We start from the raw sequence: 15,252 nt of genomic DNA, 5'->3' as shown, positions 1-15,252 counted from the left end.
GGTACCCAAAGTACTGGAGTTTCAGCTTCAACATCAGTCGTTCCAATGAATATTCAGGACTGATTTCCTTTAGGATGGACTGGTTTAATCTCCTTGCAGTCCAAGGGACTCTCAAGAGCCTTCTCCAACACCGCAGTTCAAAAGCATCAATTCTTCGGTGCTCAGCTTTCTTTTTAGTCCAACTCTCACATCCATACATGACCACTGGAAAAACCACAGCCTTGACTTGGCAAAGTAATGTCGCTGCTTTTTAATATGCTGTCTAGGTTGGTCATAACTTTCCTTCCAAGGAGTAAGCGTCTTAATTTCATGGCTGCAGTCACCATCTGCAGTGATTTTGCTGCTGCTACTGCTGCTAAGTCGCATCAGTCGTGTCCGACTCTGTGCGACCCCATAGACGGCAGCCCACCAGGCTCCGTCGTCCCTGGGATTCTCCAGGCAAGAATACTGGAGTGGGCTGCCATTTCCTTCTCCAATGCATGAAAGTTAAAGGAAGTCGCTGAACCCCCAAAAATAAAGTCTGCCACTGTTTCCCATCTATTTGCCATGAAGTGATGGGACCGGATGCCATTATCTTAGTTTTCTGAATGTTGAGCTTTAAGCCAGCTTTTTCACTCTCCTCTTTCACTTTCACTGCCAAGGGCACATTCTAACATTCACGGGTGATGCTCGGTAAATGACTCACGGTACCTGGCAGCCTGTCTGAGCCTCAGCCCATGTCTCAAAGACCGGCAAGATTTCCTATTCCTGCCCCCATTCACAGGGACACTTAAAAACTCAATAATAAAAAAATAAAACAGAAAAGAAACCTAAAACGTCTTCTGTTTAAGCACATCTCAAATACCGCTCCAGTCAATCAATTCACTGGCAATGTTATGAACCAGCGCCCCCTGCCGGACTAGCCATTACGGTGTCCTCTCCAGGCTGGTTTGACCGCCTAACAGCCTGCGCCTGCGCAGGAAGCAAGCGCTCAGGCCCGCCCCTTAGAGGGTGTGACTTCCTTGGGTAGCTCTTCGGTCACGCCTACTTCCGTAGAGGCGAGCTACGTCTCGAGCACGTGACTTTGTTCCGGTCTGCCAAAGATGGCGGCGCCCAGAGTGGTAGCGTGAAAGTTGGTGGTGGTAGTCGCTACCTATTCGTGCTGAAATCAAAAAAAGTGGGACCGTTAGCCATGTCGCGACTGATCGTGAAGAACCTCCCGAATGGGGTGAGTAGAGAGACTGAGTTTGGGAATCTGAAATTGGGACCCAGCCAGAAGTTGGAGGTTGGGAGGGAGGTGCCTGGGGAGAGTTGAGGGGCTTTCTCTCTTGGGCAGGGTTCCCGGAGGATTCCGCAGGATTGTCGGCAGATTGATATGACAGTTGGAAGAGACGGGTAGTGCCTCTTAAAGGTTTTACATCTGGCCTCTTGGTACCCGAAACCTCTTTCCCAGGGAGATGCTAGTCCCCACGTTGTGTCGAATGCCTTGCTCCGATAACCCTCTTGTTCGATCACTTTTTTTGTTGACTTGTGACTGAATTAGACACTGCACCTATATCCCTCTTCCATTTGGGATACTGTCTGGGAGGAAAATGGGGTGTAATATGCTGGGTACCTGCGTTCCAGTTCCCGGTTCCCGCTTTGAGGACAGTAGGAATGAATGGTTTAAGAAAACTGAGTGAGTGTGAAAGGCTTTAAACCATTTATCCAGCAAGTGGGGGAGGGGTGACCCAGTCATACTTGCCTTTGCTTAGAGCCCACAGAACCTGGCACGGTGGTAGGCATTCAATAAAAGCATCTTGAATAAATGAGTGAAAAAATAGTTGAATGTGTAGTGTAAGATGACTAGATGCCTTCTGCCCCAGAAGATTATCTGTACTTATTTCACTGTGACTTCCACTGGATGGAGAGGCCCCTCCACCACTGGAGTGGCCAGTAAGCTCATGACCCAAATACACAGTGTACCATGTGGATGGCATGAGAGATCTGCACTCCTTAGAAAGAGTAAAAACATAAAGCCATTTCTGTTTCTTTTTTGTGGTTTTTTTACTTTACCTTTTTTTTCTCCATGGCAGGTTGGAAGCACTTATCATATGATTATCAAAATTCGGTATAAAATGAGAAGCAAAGTCTTTTTTTTAAGGGTCTTTTAACATTTTTTATATCTATTTGGCTGGGGGATCTTTAGTTGTGACATTTGAACTCTTAGTTGTGGCATATGGGATTCAGTTCTCTGACCAGGAACCCCTGCATTGGAAGCGCAGAGTCTTAGCCAGTGGCCAACCAAGCAAAGACTTGTTCTGTCCTGTCCTCCATCTCCAGGAGAAACTATCTTTATGACTTGCATCTCTTGACAAGTTCCTTATCTCAAAATCCTTAATGTCATCACACAGTAAGCCTGCAAACTGTCAGCTACTACTACAGCTGTTTGTAACTAATTCTTTCATCAGACAAGACATGCAATAGGAAGAGACACGCCATACTGAGAAGCAAAATGAAGTGGTAGTTGAGAGGGGAAGAAAGGGTCACCATGCCAAAATCCTCATTCATCAGAGTGAGACATCAAGAGATGCTGTCTAAAGCTGAAGGAAGGGTCAATAATAGATTTTTTTTAAAGATTTTTATTTATTTGTTTATTTTTGACTGTGCTGGCTCTCCATTGCTGAGTGGGAGTTTTCTCTAGTTGCAGGATGAGGACTTCTCACTAGAGTGGCATCTCTTGTTGCAGAGCACAAGTTCTAGAACAAGGGTTCTAGAGTAGTTGTGGTGCATGGGCTTAGTTGTTCCACGACATGTGGGATCTTCCCAGACCAGGGATTGAACCCGTGTCCCCTGCATTTCAAGGCAGGTTCGTAACCACTGGACCACCAGGGACACCCCCAATAATTGTTATTTTTAAAGTAACTTGTTTAGGGTAAATGATGAAAGAATTTAAAATAATAAATAACAGAGACTGGAAGAGAGGAATAGATGATGTAGGTTTCTTATCTTTCATAGTGGGAGTCAGCAGATAGTCTTTGGGGATATAAATAAGCCAAGAAATGAAGTTGAGATCTCACTGTTGGGACATAGAATGATGCTTATGAGGAGTCCTGAGAACAAGCTGTAAAGTTGCTTACTCCTGTCTACCACAATCAGCAAACACTGTGTAGTTTACCATATTCTTTATTTCACACATCTACTGTGACAGGCATTTGTTAGGTGTTTACTTTGTAGCAGCTATGATGCTGGGCTCCTGGCACAATAAGTCTGGTTAACCTCCTAGCAGCCCACCGGCCCGGAGGATTTCAGTGTAGCTATTCTGAGTCTTGACTTCCTCATTGATGAAGGCACTTGGTTAAGGCCACACACAGACAAGCGTTGGAGCTGCAGTTAGAACCAGGTGCCAGCCACAAAGCATGCTCAGCCACTGCCCCACCTGAGGGGAGGAATCCCGGGGTCTCGGGTTCCCAGCCCATTTTATCCCTTTGGCTCTGAGGCCTCCTGGCTCCTCCCTCACCATTCCTGTCCTGTCCTAGATGAAGGAGGAGCGTTTCCGGCAGCTCTTCACCGCCTTCGGCACACTGACGGATTGCAGCCTCAAGTTCACCAAAGATGGCAAGTTCCGCAAGTTCGGCTTCATCGGCTTCAAGTCCGAGGAAGAGGCCCAGACAGCACTGAACCATTTCAACAAGAGTTTTATCGACACGTCCCGGATCACGGTGAGCAGGCGTGGACCTCACCCCCACCTGCCTGTCGCCAGGGATGCCCTGGCTCTTTCCACGTGCGAGACCAGGGCCTGGCCCCTTCCAGACCATGATGCCTTTGGTGTTCCTCACTGTTTTCAGATCCTCGTGCTCGTTAATCCTTTGCAGCATTTGCAGAGGCAGTTTTCCCCGGAGTCTCTGATTCCCTGTGTTGGGGGAGAGGAGCCAAGAATTCCAAGAATTTGTATGTCTCACGAGCTCACAGGTGATGGTGTTGCTCCTGGTCCCAAAATGAGAAGCGCTGGTCTACATTATTCATCCCCTGCCTCTGGTCAGCCCCCACCTGTGCTGGGTGTAGTGGCAGGTGTCGTCATCACCCTCTCTGTCTCTCGCAGGTGGAGTTCTGCAAGTCCTTTGGGGACCCGACAAAGCCCCGAGCCTGGAGCAAGCATGCTCAGAAACCGAGCCAGTCCAAGCCACCCCCAAAAGACAAAGACGCCGTCTCCACGGAAGCTAAGAAAGTGCGTGGATGGTCACTTCCAGCCATGTCCCGGGTGTCAGCAGAGCAGTTACCCTGGGAAGGCAGGGTAGTGGGAGGGAGAGGGGCCCAGGAATCCCTCTTGGATGGTTCCCGAAAGCAGCCCTCCCGGGGCAGTGGGGTTCCATCTCCTTTCATATGTGACCCTCACACCCGTGTTTTCTGTTTATAGGACGACAAGAAGAAGAAGGTCATAGGTGAACTGGAGAAGGTGGGTCTGTCTCAGTGACCAAGCCGAGGGTGGACAGCAGAGATGGACCCTTGCCTCTCATCTCCCCTTGCCATATCCCCATAGCTCCTTCATCTTTCTGTCCAGTGCTGCCCTCCCCAGGACCAACCCAGCTGGCCCCTGGGGCCCTCTAGAGGCTGGGGGGACATGGCCTCAGAGAGCGTGCTTACCCTCCCAAGAGTGCAAGGGTGAGCCCTCACTGATCTCTGTCTGTTCTCTCTTCTTCCTGCTTCTCCGGCACCCGCAGCTGAAAGAAGATAATGAGTTCCAGGAGTTCCTGTCAGTTCACCAGAAGCGGACACAGGTGGCCACCTGGGCGAATGATGCCCTGGACGCTGAGCCCTCAAAAGGGAAGAGCAAGGCAGACAGTGATTACCTGAACTTTGACTCCGACTCAGGGCAGGAGAGCGAAGAGGAGGAAGATGGGGAGAACTCAGAAGGTGAGGGTATGCCCCCCGCTATAGTGCGCGCCCTGCACCTGCCCGCATCTGCGCACGAGTGACCCGGGACCCCTCCGGGCTAGACCTGGGAGATAGCAAATCAGATGCTGCCCCATAGAGGGTTGATTATCCCTACCACGGGTTCGTCGGACTTTATTGATCCGGGTCCCTTATTCCGTCAGTGGATTACTCACTCAAGAATTGATTGAACACTTACTGTATGCCAGAGAGTGGATGTAGCAGTGAGCAAAAGACAAGAGAGTCTGCTCCCGTGGAGCTGTCATTCTGGTGGGGAAAGAAACAGTAAAGGAATCAGACTGATTCCTTTATTCAGTATTCAGTACATGATGTGAACATGAGTGCCGAAGAGAGAAAGCAGGAAGTGGGGGGTGGGTGAGGCCCCGGAGAAGGGTGGTCCTTGAACAGAGGCGGTGAGGGATGAGCCTCTGTCCTCAGAAGGGGCTCACGGTGTAGCCATGAGGGGCTCAGCCTGGTGAGTGCAGTGATCGAGGGGCGGGAATCAACTTCGGTTGAAAGGCAAGGGAGTGAATTTAAGGTGAGTTTTATGACTGGTAATGTCTCTGTGCAAAGCTCAGTGGGAGCTGGGGGGACTCAGAGCGGGTGGGCGGTGAGGAGGGGTTCCAGGCAGAGGGAAAGGCATGGCAGAGGGGTGGGAAGAGCAGGAGCCAGGGGGTGTCCATGTGCTCAGGATGGCTACAGCACAGGGGGCTGGCGGAAAAGCCAGTGAGCTCACCAGACCCCACGAGGAGTTTGGATTGCCCCTGAAAGAGCAGCTGGGATAAAACCCGAGCTCCTCATTAGGCTTGGAAGCCACCGGTGGGTCTGGCTCGAGGAGTAAAAATGCTCTCTAGGGTCTCAAAAAGTCGTGCAGCCTCACACTTGGCCGGTGAGAGAGCCCTCAAGTTTTCCACGTGGAGCATGGAAACTGTCAGAACTCCATCATTTCAGTTATTTATCCAAGGACTTGCCGGGCACCAGGGTAGCTTGGCACCTAATGTGTCACACCACCACGCTGTCTGCCACCCCAGCCCTCTGGTTTGCTCACAACCATCACCAACTCCCAGCCTTTCCATCTTTCCAGAGGGGGAGGATGGCCTCGAACCCAAGGAACCCAAGGCAGCTGCGCGGAAGGAGCTGTCCGACATGGATTATCTGAAGTCCAAGGTGGTGGCGGCTGAAGCACCATCCTCGGAAGAGAGCGAAGATGAAGCCGTGAACTGTGAAGAGGGGAGTGAGGCAGAGGAAGAGGGTTCCTTTGCTGCCCCCGCCCAGCAGGACGGGGGGGCAGCCCCAGCCAAGGTGTGTGTGGATTGGGGTGAATTGAGGAGCCTGGGGAGGGAGGAGGTCCACCTGGGCCTCGCCCACCTTTCCTGTAGCCCCTTTGTGGGGGGTGTTACATCAAGGAAAGACAGTTCAGCAGCCCGGAGACCTACCTACCTTAAGTTCTTGTTTGCTGTGTGACCCCAAGCAAGCACACTGCCTCTCTGAATTTGGTTCCTGTTAACAGAGAGGCTGCCTGCCCCTCTAGAGTTGAGGGGGATGTAGACAGGCTGAAAAAGGATCCCGAGTATGCTATACTTAGTATTCAGTAGGAAGGTAGGCAGGTGTGAGCCCACGAGTAGATGAAATTAGATGAGCATTGATCTCATGTGAGGTTCAATACCTGGCATGTCGTTTTGTCACTGAATCTCATGGTAGTCGTGGGGGAATGGGGATTCTTGTCCCATTTTACAGGTGTGGAAACTGAGGCCCAGAGGAAGGAAGTGACTTGCCCACAGTCACAGCTGGGTAGTGGTGGGAGTCAGGACCCAGATCCAGGTCTGCCAGGTTCTGGAGTCTATATTAAAATGTGGGTGCTGTCATCTCCCACATGAGGGTTCTCTTTGCTCAGGACAGCGTCCCACATCCTTTGGGTCTTCATTCCCTCTTCTCCTTCCTTCTCTTTCTCCTTTTCTCTTCTCCCTCCTTTCTTTCTCTGCCTCTCATAATGGCTGCCTCCTGGCTGCTTTTCCTAAAAATACATATTCAAAAGAGAGAGTTGAGTGTGGCTAAGTTAGGGAACTGTGCGTTCAACTCCAAACTCTGACCTGGAGCAGCTCTGGGTCCTGAGCTGAAGTGCTTCTCCTCCGGCCTCTGACCTTCATCTGAGATCAGGCTCAGCGGGCCCTGGTCCCTGTGTCTGATTCCCAGGGCGCGCTGAGCCTCATCTCAGATGAAGGTCAGCCCCCATGCCTGAGTGTGCACTGGAACTCAGAAGTTGCAGGCTTCAGGGAGGGATCCCATAACTCACGCAGGAAGCACCCCACAAACGCACGTGACTCTTTCTGCAGTGGTGTTAGACCTGGTTGCTCACCTGCTTGGGATAGTTGTAAACTCTAAATTGTGCCAGAACAGCTCAGAGCAGGTTTCACCAGCAAATGAGTCCAAATCAGGGCAGGTTTTATTACCAAAGGAATTAACCCCCAAATTAGGTTTTTTTCAGAGTTGTTTTGATTCTAAAATTGTAGAAGACATCCCAAACCTGTAACCCCTGTAAGATTGTTTTACAGATTCAGGAAGACGGCTGTGTCTGCACAGCGCTCTGTACGATGTCTGGCACAGAGTAAGCCCTGAATCCATGCTGGCAAATGTCACCTGAGGGCTCCTTCCAAGTCTCTTGCCCCTCTGTGTAGCCCGGGCCCCTGTGAGCAGACCCCCGGTGAGCCAGTCTGTGGTTCCCGCCCTCATCTTGGGGTCATATGAAGGATTGGCATCCCCTCCCCCAGGCCCTGGCCTGACTCCGCATCCCTGGCAGGCACGATGCTTCCGGCATCGCCCATTTGCCTGCTGGCAGGGGTCTCAGCACGCTCACTGGATGCCCAGGTCGGCTCCTCCTGCAGCCGCACCTGGGAGCTCAGTGAGATCTTTTCTGCTCTCTGCCATCCCTCAGACCGAGAAACCAGCCAGCCAGAAGGAACCCACCACCCCCCACACTGTGAAACTGCGGGGTGCCCCGTTCAACGTCACAGAGGTATGTGCCAGGAACCGGGTGAGGCCGGGAGCCCCTGGGCAGGGGGAGACGAGGTGAGGGTGCCTGGAGCCTCTGCTGCACAGGGATTTTGGGGGCGGTTGAGGACTTGAGCTGAAGGGAACTGGGGGCTGAAAAGGCTGAGACATAGAATCTTGGGCATCGTCAAGGTCAGGAAACAGAGACGGCTATACCGAGACAGAGAAAGACTGAGCTCCCTCATTGATCATCTGTACTAGGGGTGGGCAAACTTATCTCTGCTAAAAATTTTTTAAAAGGGACCAGTTAGTAAATACCTAAGGCTTTGTAATCAGTCTGGTCTCTGTCACCACTGTTCAACCCTGTTGTTGTAGCAGAGGCAGCCTTAGATGACAGGTAATCCAGTAGGCATGGCTGTGTGCCAGTGAAACTTTATTTATAAAAACAGGCAGCGGGCTGTTATTTGGCCTGCATCCTATAGTTTGCTGGCTCTGAATCTACACAGGAGAGAACACTTTGTAAGTTTCCCTTCTTATGAAAGTAGTATAAAAGTTGAGTGTAGGAAATTTTGTTAGTGTAGCTAAAAAGTAAAATGACCTATCACTGGGATGACTATAGAAATTGCCAGCCAAACTGCCTTGAGAGAGGAGAGTGGTAACTAGAGGATATTAGGATGCAAGACTAATGACCTACAGGTCTGATTACTATTGGTGGAAAGACTGACCTTCCCAGGCAAATTGGAGCAGGCTCCTCCAACCCCCACATCTATATCCCATTCACTGACAACCACTAATAAATTCTGGGTGTATCTTCTTAGAGATTTTTTTTCTTTATATACAAACACTGACCTATGTCTTTTCTTCTTAAAATGCAGTCTTACAGCAGGAACTATATTGAAACTTCCCCCCCATCATATTATGTCATAAATATTTCTGAATACTGAATATTCTGCTGCAACACCATTTTTCACGTTGCATGCTCTTCTTTACTTGGCTGTGTCACATCTTAGTTTCAGCACGAAGGCTCAGTAGTTGTGGCATGTGGGCTTAGTTGCTCTGAGGCACATGGGATCTTAGTTCCCTGACCAGGGATCGAACCCAAGTCTCCTGCATTGCAAGGCCAGTTCTTAACCACTGGACGACCAGCGAAGTCCTCTGCGTGCTAGTTTTACTCTGGATGCACTGAGTTACATTCACTGCTGTTGCTGCTGCTGCTAAGTCACTTTAGTCGTGTCTGACTCTTTGCAGCCCCATGGACTGTAGCCCGCCAGGCTCCTCTGTCCGTGGGGATTCTCCAGACAAGAATATTGGAGGGGGTTGCCATGCCCTCCCCCAGGGGATCTTCCAGACCCAGGGATCGAACCCCACATCTCATATGTCTCATATACCCAACGCCCTAAACTGAGACATGGGGATTGTTTCCAGTCTTCTGCAGTTTTGAATAATGATGTAGTCAGCACATTTTTTGAGATCAGAGGTCAGCAGACTTTTTTCTATTGACATCAGTTGGTGCACATTTTAGGTTTTTGTGGGAGTATGGTCTCTTGTGCTTTTTTTTTTTTTTCCTTATAATTCCTTGAAAATGTAAAAACCATTCTTAGTTTATAGGCCGTCAGCAGTATTTGGCCTGTGAGCTATCGTTTGCCAGCCCTTGTTTGTATAAATATTTTATAATACAAGCACCTACATGTACATTATTAAGGCTTGGATACAGAAGGTCAGTCACTCTCTGGAAGCTTGGCCAATTTATGCTCCCTTCAGCAGTGTATGAGAATGCCTGTGAACCCTGGGCATCCCTCTTTATCAGTGTGACAGGTCAAAATGACATCTCATCTTTCTAAGTAATTTGCAGAACTCAGTAGTCATAAGAAAAAGATGGATTAATTGGCTAGATAACATTTAAAATTTCTCTAAGGCAACTTTGTATCATAAAATCAAAAGGCAAACAGCAGGCATTTATAACACAAACAACAGACAGAACTCGTTTCTTTAACTTACAAACAGGTAAGTAGAAATTGGGAGCTATGGATGACCCAACAGAAAAGTAGACAGAAGCAAGGATGTCTTCTAAGAGAAAGAATTGAAATGGCCCAGAAAGATGCTTGAGTTCACTGGTAATTGAAGACATACAGACCAAATCTGTATTGAAATGGGGAACAAAAACTTTTTTTTCTCCTCACAGAAAAATGTCATGGAATTCCTGGCACCTCTGAAACCCGTGGCCATTCGAATAGTGAGAAATGCTCATGGGAACAAAACAGGTGAGGCTGGGGCTGTTTCCGGGGGGGCTGGAGAGGCAGGTGCCTGGACCGGAAGGTTGGGACAGTCGAAATGTGGAGATGCTTTGAGGACAGTGATGGTTTATCCTCTTTGTGGTCCCCGCCTCAGTGAATGACAGTGCTCAGGACAGGGCCTGCCTCCTGCCCCCTGGTATGAGGTTTTCAGCTGGGGAGGTGGGGCCCGGCCCCCAGACCTGGGGGCTGAGGAATGACTGTGGCCTTCAGCCCAGGGACTGGGGACCCCCGGGGACTGAAAACAAGAAGAGGCCGTGATCAGATTCAGGACGGTCCCCGGGCTGGTGAGGGAGAGTCCGGGGCAGGGCCTGAGGAGCCAGAGGGGCTGCGATGGGGGCTTTTGCAGTCCCCAAGGGGAGGGTCTTGTGATTCAGACCAAAGCCCCGGCCTTTGGTGCAAATTACGTCCCTGGCACTTGCTAGCCATGTGTCCGTGGGCACATCACTTAACTCAGGTTCCCCAGCCCTGGACCGCAGATTGGGACACGTCCACAGCCTGTTAGGAGCTGCACAGCCGGAGGTGAGCAGCTGGCGAGCAAGGGAAGCTTCATCTGTATTCACAGCCACTCCCATCGCTCAAATTACCAGATTATCATGATATGATAATGTTAGAGATAAAGTGCACAATAAACGCAGTGCGCTTGAATCATCTTGAAACCATCCCCACTCCAGTGGGGGAATTTCCAGTCTGGAAAAATTGTCTTCCACGAAACCAGCCCCTGGTGCCAAAAAGGTTGGAGACCTCTGTCTTAGCACGCCTCTAGAAAAGTGGGGAGGGGAGGCCCGTCTGCGGCTGTCGGGGTTGAGGCCTCTCATTTTCGGAAAGACTCCTCGGAAAGGCACCTGGTTCTTGGAAAGGCACCTCCTTGTTTGTGCCAGTCAGAGCCACGGGCAGTCATTGTGCAGGTGGCCCCTCTGGTGCCAAGCTGGGCACATCCCTGCCACCACAGACGCTTGTCCGGAGAAGGCCAAGGAGCAGGCACTGGTCAGCACAGGGGTGAGGCTGGGAGGGAGGCCAAGTTTGCCCATGTTTGTGACTCCTATGGGCCAACATTTTCTTTCCAGAAAGCCAGGCCACAGGGTCGGAATGCTTCCTGCAGAGGGAAATTTGCCCTGGGGAGAGGGGAGTGGAAGGAAAATCTCTGAGATTTGGCAAAAACTGTAGGTTTCCCGCCACCACTTCCTGCTGCTTCCCCCAAACACCTGGCACAATGCGAATGTTCCTCCGTGGCTCCCACGAGTGTCTGCAGCCTCTGGACCTTACCTTTGTCACGGTCCTTTTGCAGGGTATGTCTTTGTGGATTTCAGCAGTGAAGAGGAAGTGAGGAAGGCCCTGAAATGCAACAGGGAGTACATGGGTAAGGATGCCCGCATGGTGGCAGGGGTTTTTGCAGTTACTCTGTAAGGTCACGTCGGGGGTCTGCTGTGCGCTGCTGGGCACTCACTGCCCAGGGCACCGAGGATAAGGCCCCTGCCTTCTGGGGCAGAGATCAGGCTGAGTTTCCTGTAGAGGAAACTTACATTGAGAGGGGAAAGAGAGGCAGTAACCACAGGGGCCATGCTGTGGACAGATGCAGGCAAGGGTCGGGATTGGAGGATTTAAATGGGATCTTGTCTGCTTGGACCACGTTGAGCTGGTGACTTTGGAGCAAAAGCTGGAGGAATTGCGAGAGCCAGCTCTGGCTTTGTGGGGCAGGGCCATTCCGTTACAGGGAACAGCAAGTGCCAGGTCCAGACTTGGGAGGTCTCTGGACTGTATACAAGGACATGATCTCTGACCCGTCCCTGGTGTGGACAGGTGACTCAGATCCAGCCATCAACCCCTTGTGAGTTCGTGAGTTCTCTTAGAGAAGGGAGTAACCTAAGGAGTCTTGCTCATAAGCCAGGTGGTAGGATTTATTGAGCACCTACTATATGCGTGTAGAGGGAAGCTGGTGGTTGCAGTCTAATCAGGCTCTCAGAGCAATGCAGGTACACAGCTGAGGGCAGCACCAGGTGGCTCTTCAGGGTGGGGCTGTCACCCGAGATGACTCCCAGGGCAGCACCAGGGACCGGGCCCTGGAATCGGGAAGATGCAGCCCCGTGACCCAGGCCAGCTCCCCCAGGGCTTAAGCCGAGCTCGCCAGCCGAGTGACATTCAGGCCCAGCTTCAGCTGGGGCCGCCACCCTGGTGACCAGAGCCTGGCATGCGGTGCCATCCCCAGCCGCCTTTGCCATGGCCTTTGAAAGGCAGCAGCAGCGATGAGTCTGGAAGCTGGCAGGTTCCGGGCATCCCCCCAGTCGGGCCCTGACGGCCTTTCCTCACCCAGGCGGACGCTACATCGAGGTATTCAGGGAAAGGAGTGTCCCTGCGGCCAAGGCACCCCTGAAGAATGGCGCCAAACCCTGGCAAGGCCGGACGCTCGGGGAGCACGAAGAGGAGGAGGACCTGGCCGACTCCGGGAGGCTCTTTGTGCGAAACCTGCCCTACACCAGCTCTGAGGAGGACCTGGAGAAGCTCTTCTCTGAATACGGTAGGGGAGCAGCCTCCGGCTTGCCGCACACGCCCACGGCACGTGGTCTGAGTCCCTGTATGCCTAGGCTTAACCTTGGGCTAATGACTTCCTTCTCTGACCTCAGTTTTCTCATCCATAAAATGGGCTTCACGATCTCTGAGCTGCTGTCAGACAGACAGGATATAGGTCATGGAGCTCGAAGTCCTGGATAGTATCACAGCCACCTTTCATGGTCTGAACCCAGACTCCCTTAGCTCTCGCTCATTAAAACTCAGAATTGATGGGGTTGGGTATGGTTTTCTGAGAAAACCCTGGTGTCCAAACCCTGACTTTGGTCTTGGAAGCCCACTCACTGTATGTACGGATATGAAGTGCTCGCCATTCTGAATTCTGCTGTCTAAATAGTCCTGCTCTCAGACTGAGCATCCAGATAGGTTTGCCCGCGAGGGCTCTTTTCCTTGTCATGGCTGCTAGCATTATTTTGTCGGGCACGGACTTGAAGGCCCGTAATTCAGCTTGGCACACAGGGCTGTGCCTATTTGTAAGGTCATGGTTCTCATGGACCTTGGAAAGAAGGTCATGGAAGGAAAGAAGTAGGGGTACAAAGTGGTGGGTAGGGGCCAGGTCGAGATGCTTTTAAGATCCCCTGGAGGGGGATTTCCACTTCTGTTCAGAGATCAGCTGTGGATTGAGAAGGATCGGAGCTTGGTTGAGGCCCTGTCTCAAGGAGAAGGGAACCATGAGTAGGATTCAACCATCTGGCCAATTGGGTGTCATGTTCCAGCATGGGTCCTGCTTGCCAGATCCTCCCGCACAGGCCAGGGCCCTGGTTTACAAGGCAGGGCCGGCACAGAAGAAAGGGTGATCCACACCCAGGTGTTTACAGTGGAAAGTGTGTACTTTAACGTGAGCATTGTAATACTGTCTCAGCAGACACTTCTGAGACCCTGCGTGACCAGCAGACCCTGTTTAGTACATGACACGTATTCGTGCATTTAACCCTCCCTGCTGTCCTCTGAGCTGGAGACTCGGCACCACTTTACAGATGAGAAGACTGAGGCCCGTAAAGGCTGGTGGCTGGCCTGTGGCCCCCCAGGGAGTGGGTGGTGGAGGCAGGGCCCAGCCCAGGCACCTTGCTCTCGGGATGGACGCACGAAGGACACCCTGGCCTGGCAGGTGGGGGTCTCACGGCAGCCCCTCACCACTGTCCTTCTTGGGCCCGGCAGCTGCTGCAGCTCCACGCTCCGTCTGGTTAAAACCCCTCCCCTGACTACTGCCCAGAATTTTCCTGCCCGGTGCTCAGGCCTGGCTCCAGCCTCGGGACACTGACGCCCTTCCTGCCCTCAGGTCCCCTGTCGGAGCTGCATTACCCCATCGACAGCCTGACCAAGAAGCCCAAGGGCTTTGCTTTCGTCACCTTCATGTTCCCAGAGCACGCCGTGAAGGCCTACGCGGAGGTGGACGGGCAGGTGTTCCAGGTGATGGCCCGTGGGCTGGCAGGCGACTGGTGGGCCCAGGTGGTGGGAGGAGGCCGTGAGTGTGTGCGCGTGTGCGTGTGCAGGCACAGACGTGCACCCCAGCTTGTAGGGACGCACACCCGATGCCCGTGAAGCCACCTCCTGATCTGAGCTGCTGGGAGGGGTCCCCCCCAGGGGCAGCATCTGCTCAGTTCTGGTCCCTGTTTTAGCGCCTGGAGGAGCGCCTGGCACATAGTAGGCCTTTAAAAAGTGTTTGTGGATTAAATGAACATGCTCTCCAGCTTGAGAAATACCACTTGGAGGAGGAGTAAGGAAGGAAAGAGTTTTGAACTGTCATTGAAATGCCACAGTATAGAATGTAAGGAGCTTCTCTTTTCCAAGTAACGTGCTTGGCACACACGCCTCCCTTTCCTGTCGTTCATTCATTCGTTCATGATGTGTTGATCCCTGTGGCTGCCAGGCCGGACCTGATCCTTGCCCATATGGAGCTCACATGCTCACAGAGACAGGGTGGGGTGGAGAGCCCTACAGGTATTACTCCCAAACTCAGCATACTCTTTGAGGCGGTGTCAGGCCCCTGTGCTAACCTCGTGGGTATTCTGCCCGAGGCCCCCGCCTTACGACAGAAGTCTCAGCGCTGGGTCCAGCCCCCTCGTGGAGAGGCCAGCATCCCCCGGGCAGGATGTAGAAGCACTAGCCCCCTGCCTGTCCTCACCTCCTTCCTCTCGTCCCCACTCCAGGGCAGGATGCTCCACGTGTTACCATCCACCGTCAAGAAGGAGGCCAGCGAGGACGCCGATGCCCCAGGATCATCGTCCTACAAGAAAAAGAAAGAGTCCAAAGACAAAGCCAACAGCTCCAGGTCCGTATCTGCCTCCGACCCGGGCTTCCCTGCTCTCGTCCCTCCTCTCCCTGCCCCCTGGGCTCCCAGCTCCTTGTGGTGGCCTTAGCCCCTCATCTGTAACCTTGTTGTGCCTGTTTCCCCATCTGCAAGATGGGGAGGATCAGTGGTGCCTCACTTCCATGGTGTTGTCAGGACCAAGTGAGTGAATGTAAGCAAAGCACTTGGTCCCTGGTGCGGAGTGAGCGCTTGACGGACTTGAGCTGG

At 52.1% G+C, this 15,252-nt stretch overlaps 1 protein-coding gene across 2 annotated transcripts in view; it reads left to right on the top strand.

Moving 5' to 3' along the window:
• The first annotated feature begins 1,057 nt into the window (after positions 1 to 1,057).
• RBM19 (RNA binding motif protein 19) overlaps positions 1,058 to 15,252 on the top strand; it is a 118,652-nt gene continuing 104,457 nt past the window's right edge. For both annotated transcript variants that reach the window (XM_061141852.1, XM_061141853.1), the window contains exons 1-12: positions 1,058 to 1,207; positions 3,498 to 3,680; positions 4,061 to 4,186; positions 4,376 to 4,414; positions 4,680 to 4,872; positions 5,975 to 6,192; positions 7,823 to 7,903; positions 10,061 to 10,139; positions 11,458 to 11,529; positions 12,481 to 12,684; positions 14,014 to 14,144; positions 14,885 to 15,006. In XM_061141852.1, coding sequence (XP_060997835.1) covers positions 1,172 to 1,207; positions 3,498 to 3,680; positions 4,061 to 4,186; positions 4,376 to 4,414; positions 4,680 to 4,872; positions 5,975 to 6,192; positions 7,823 to 7,903; positions 10,061 to 10,139; positions 11,458 to 11,529; positions 12,481 to 12,684; positions 14,014 to 14,144; positions 14,885 to 15,006 — 1,484 coding nt within the window. In that variant the 5' untranslated portion in view covers positions 1,058 to 1,171. The remainder of the gene's footprint in view (positions 1,208 to 3,497; positions 3,681 to 4,060; positions 4,187 to 4,375; positions 4,415 to 4,679; positions 4,873 to 5,974; positions 6,193 to 7,822; positions 7,904 to 10,060; positions 10,140 to 11,457; positions 11,530 to 12,480; positions 12,685 to 14,013; positions 14,145 to 14,884; positions 15,007 to 15,252) is intronic.

This window comes from Dama dama, chromosome 5, assembly GCF_033118175.1.
Source record: "Dama dama isolate Ldn47 chromosome 5, ASM3311817v1, whole genome shotgun sequence".
NCBI lineage: Eukaryota > Metazoa > Chordata > Mammalia > Artiodactyla > Cervidae > Dama > Dama dama.
This window is presented reverse-complemented; position numbering and strand designations above follow the sequence as displayed.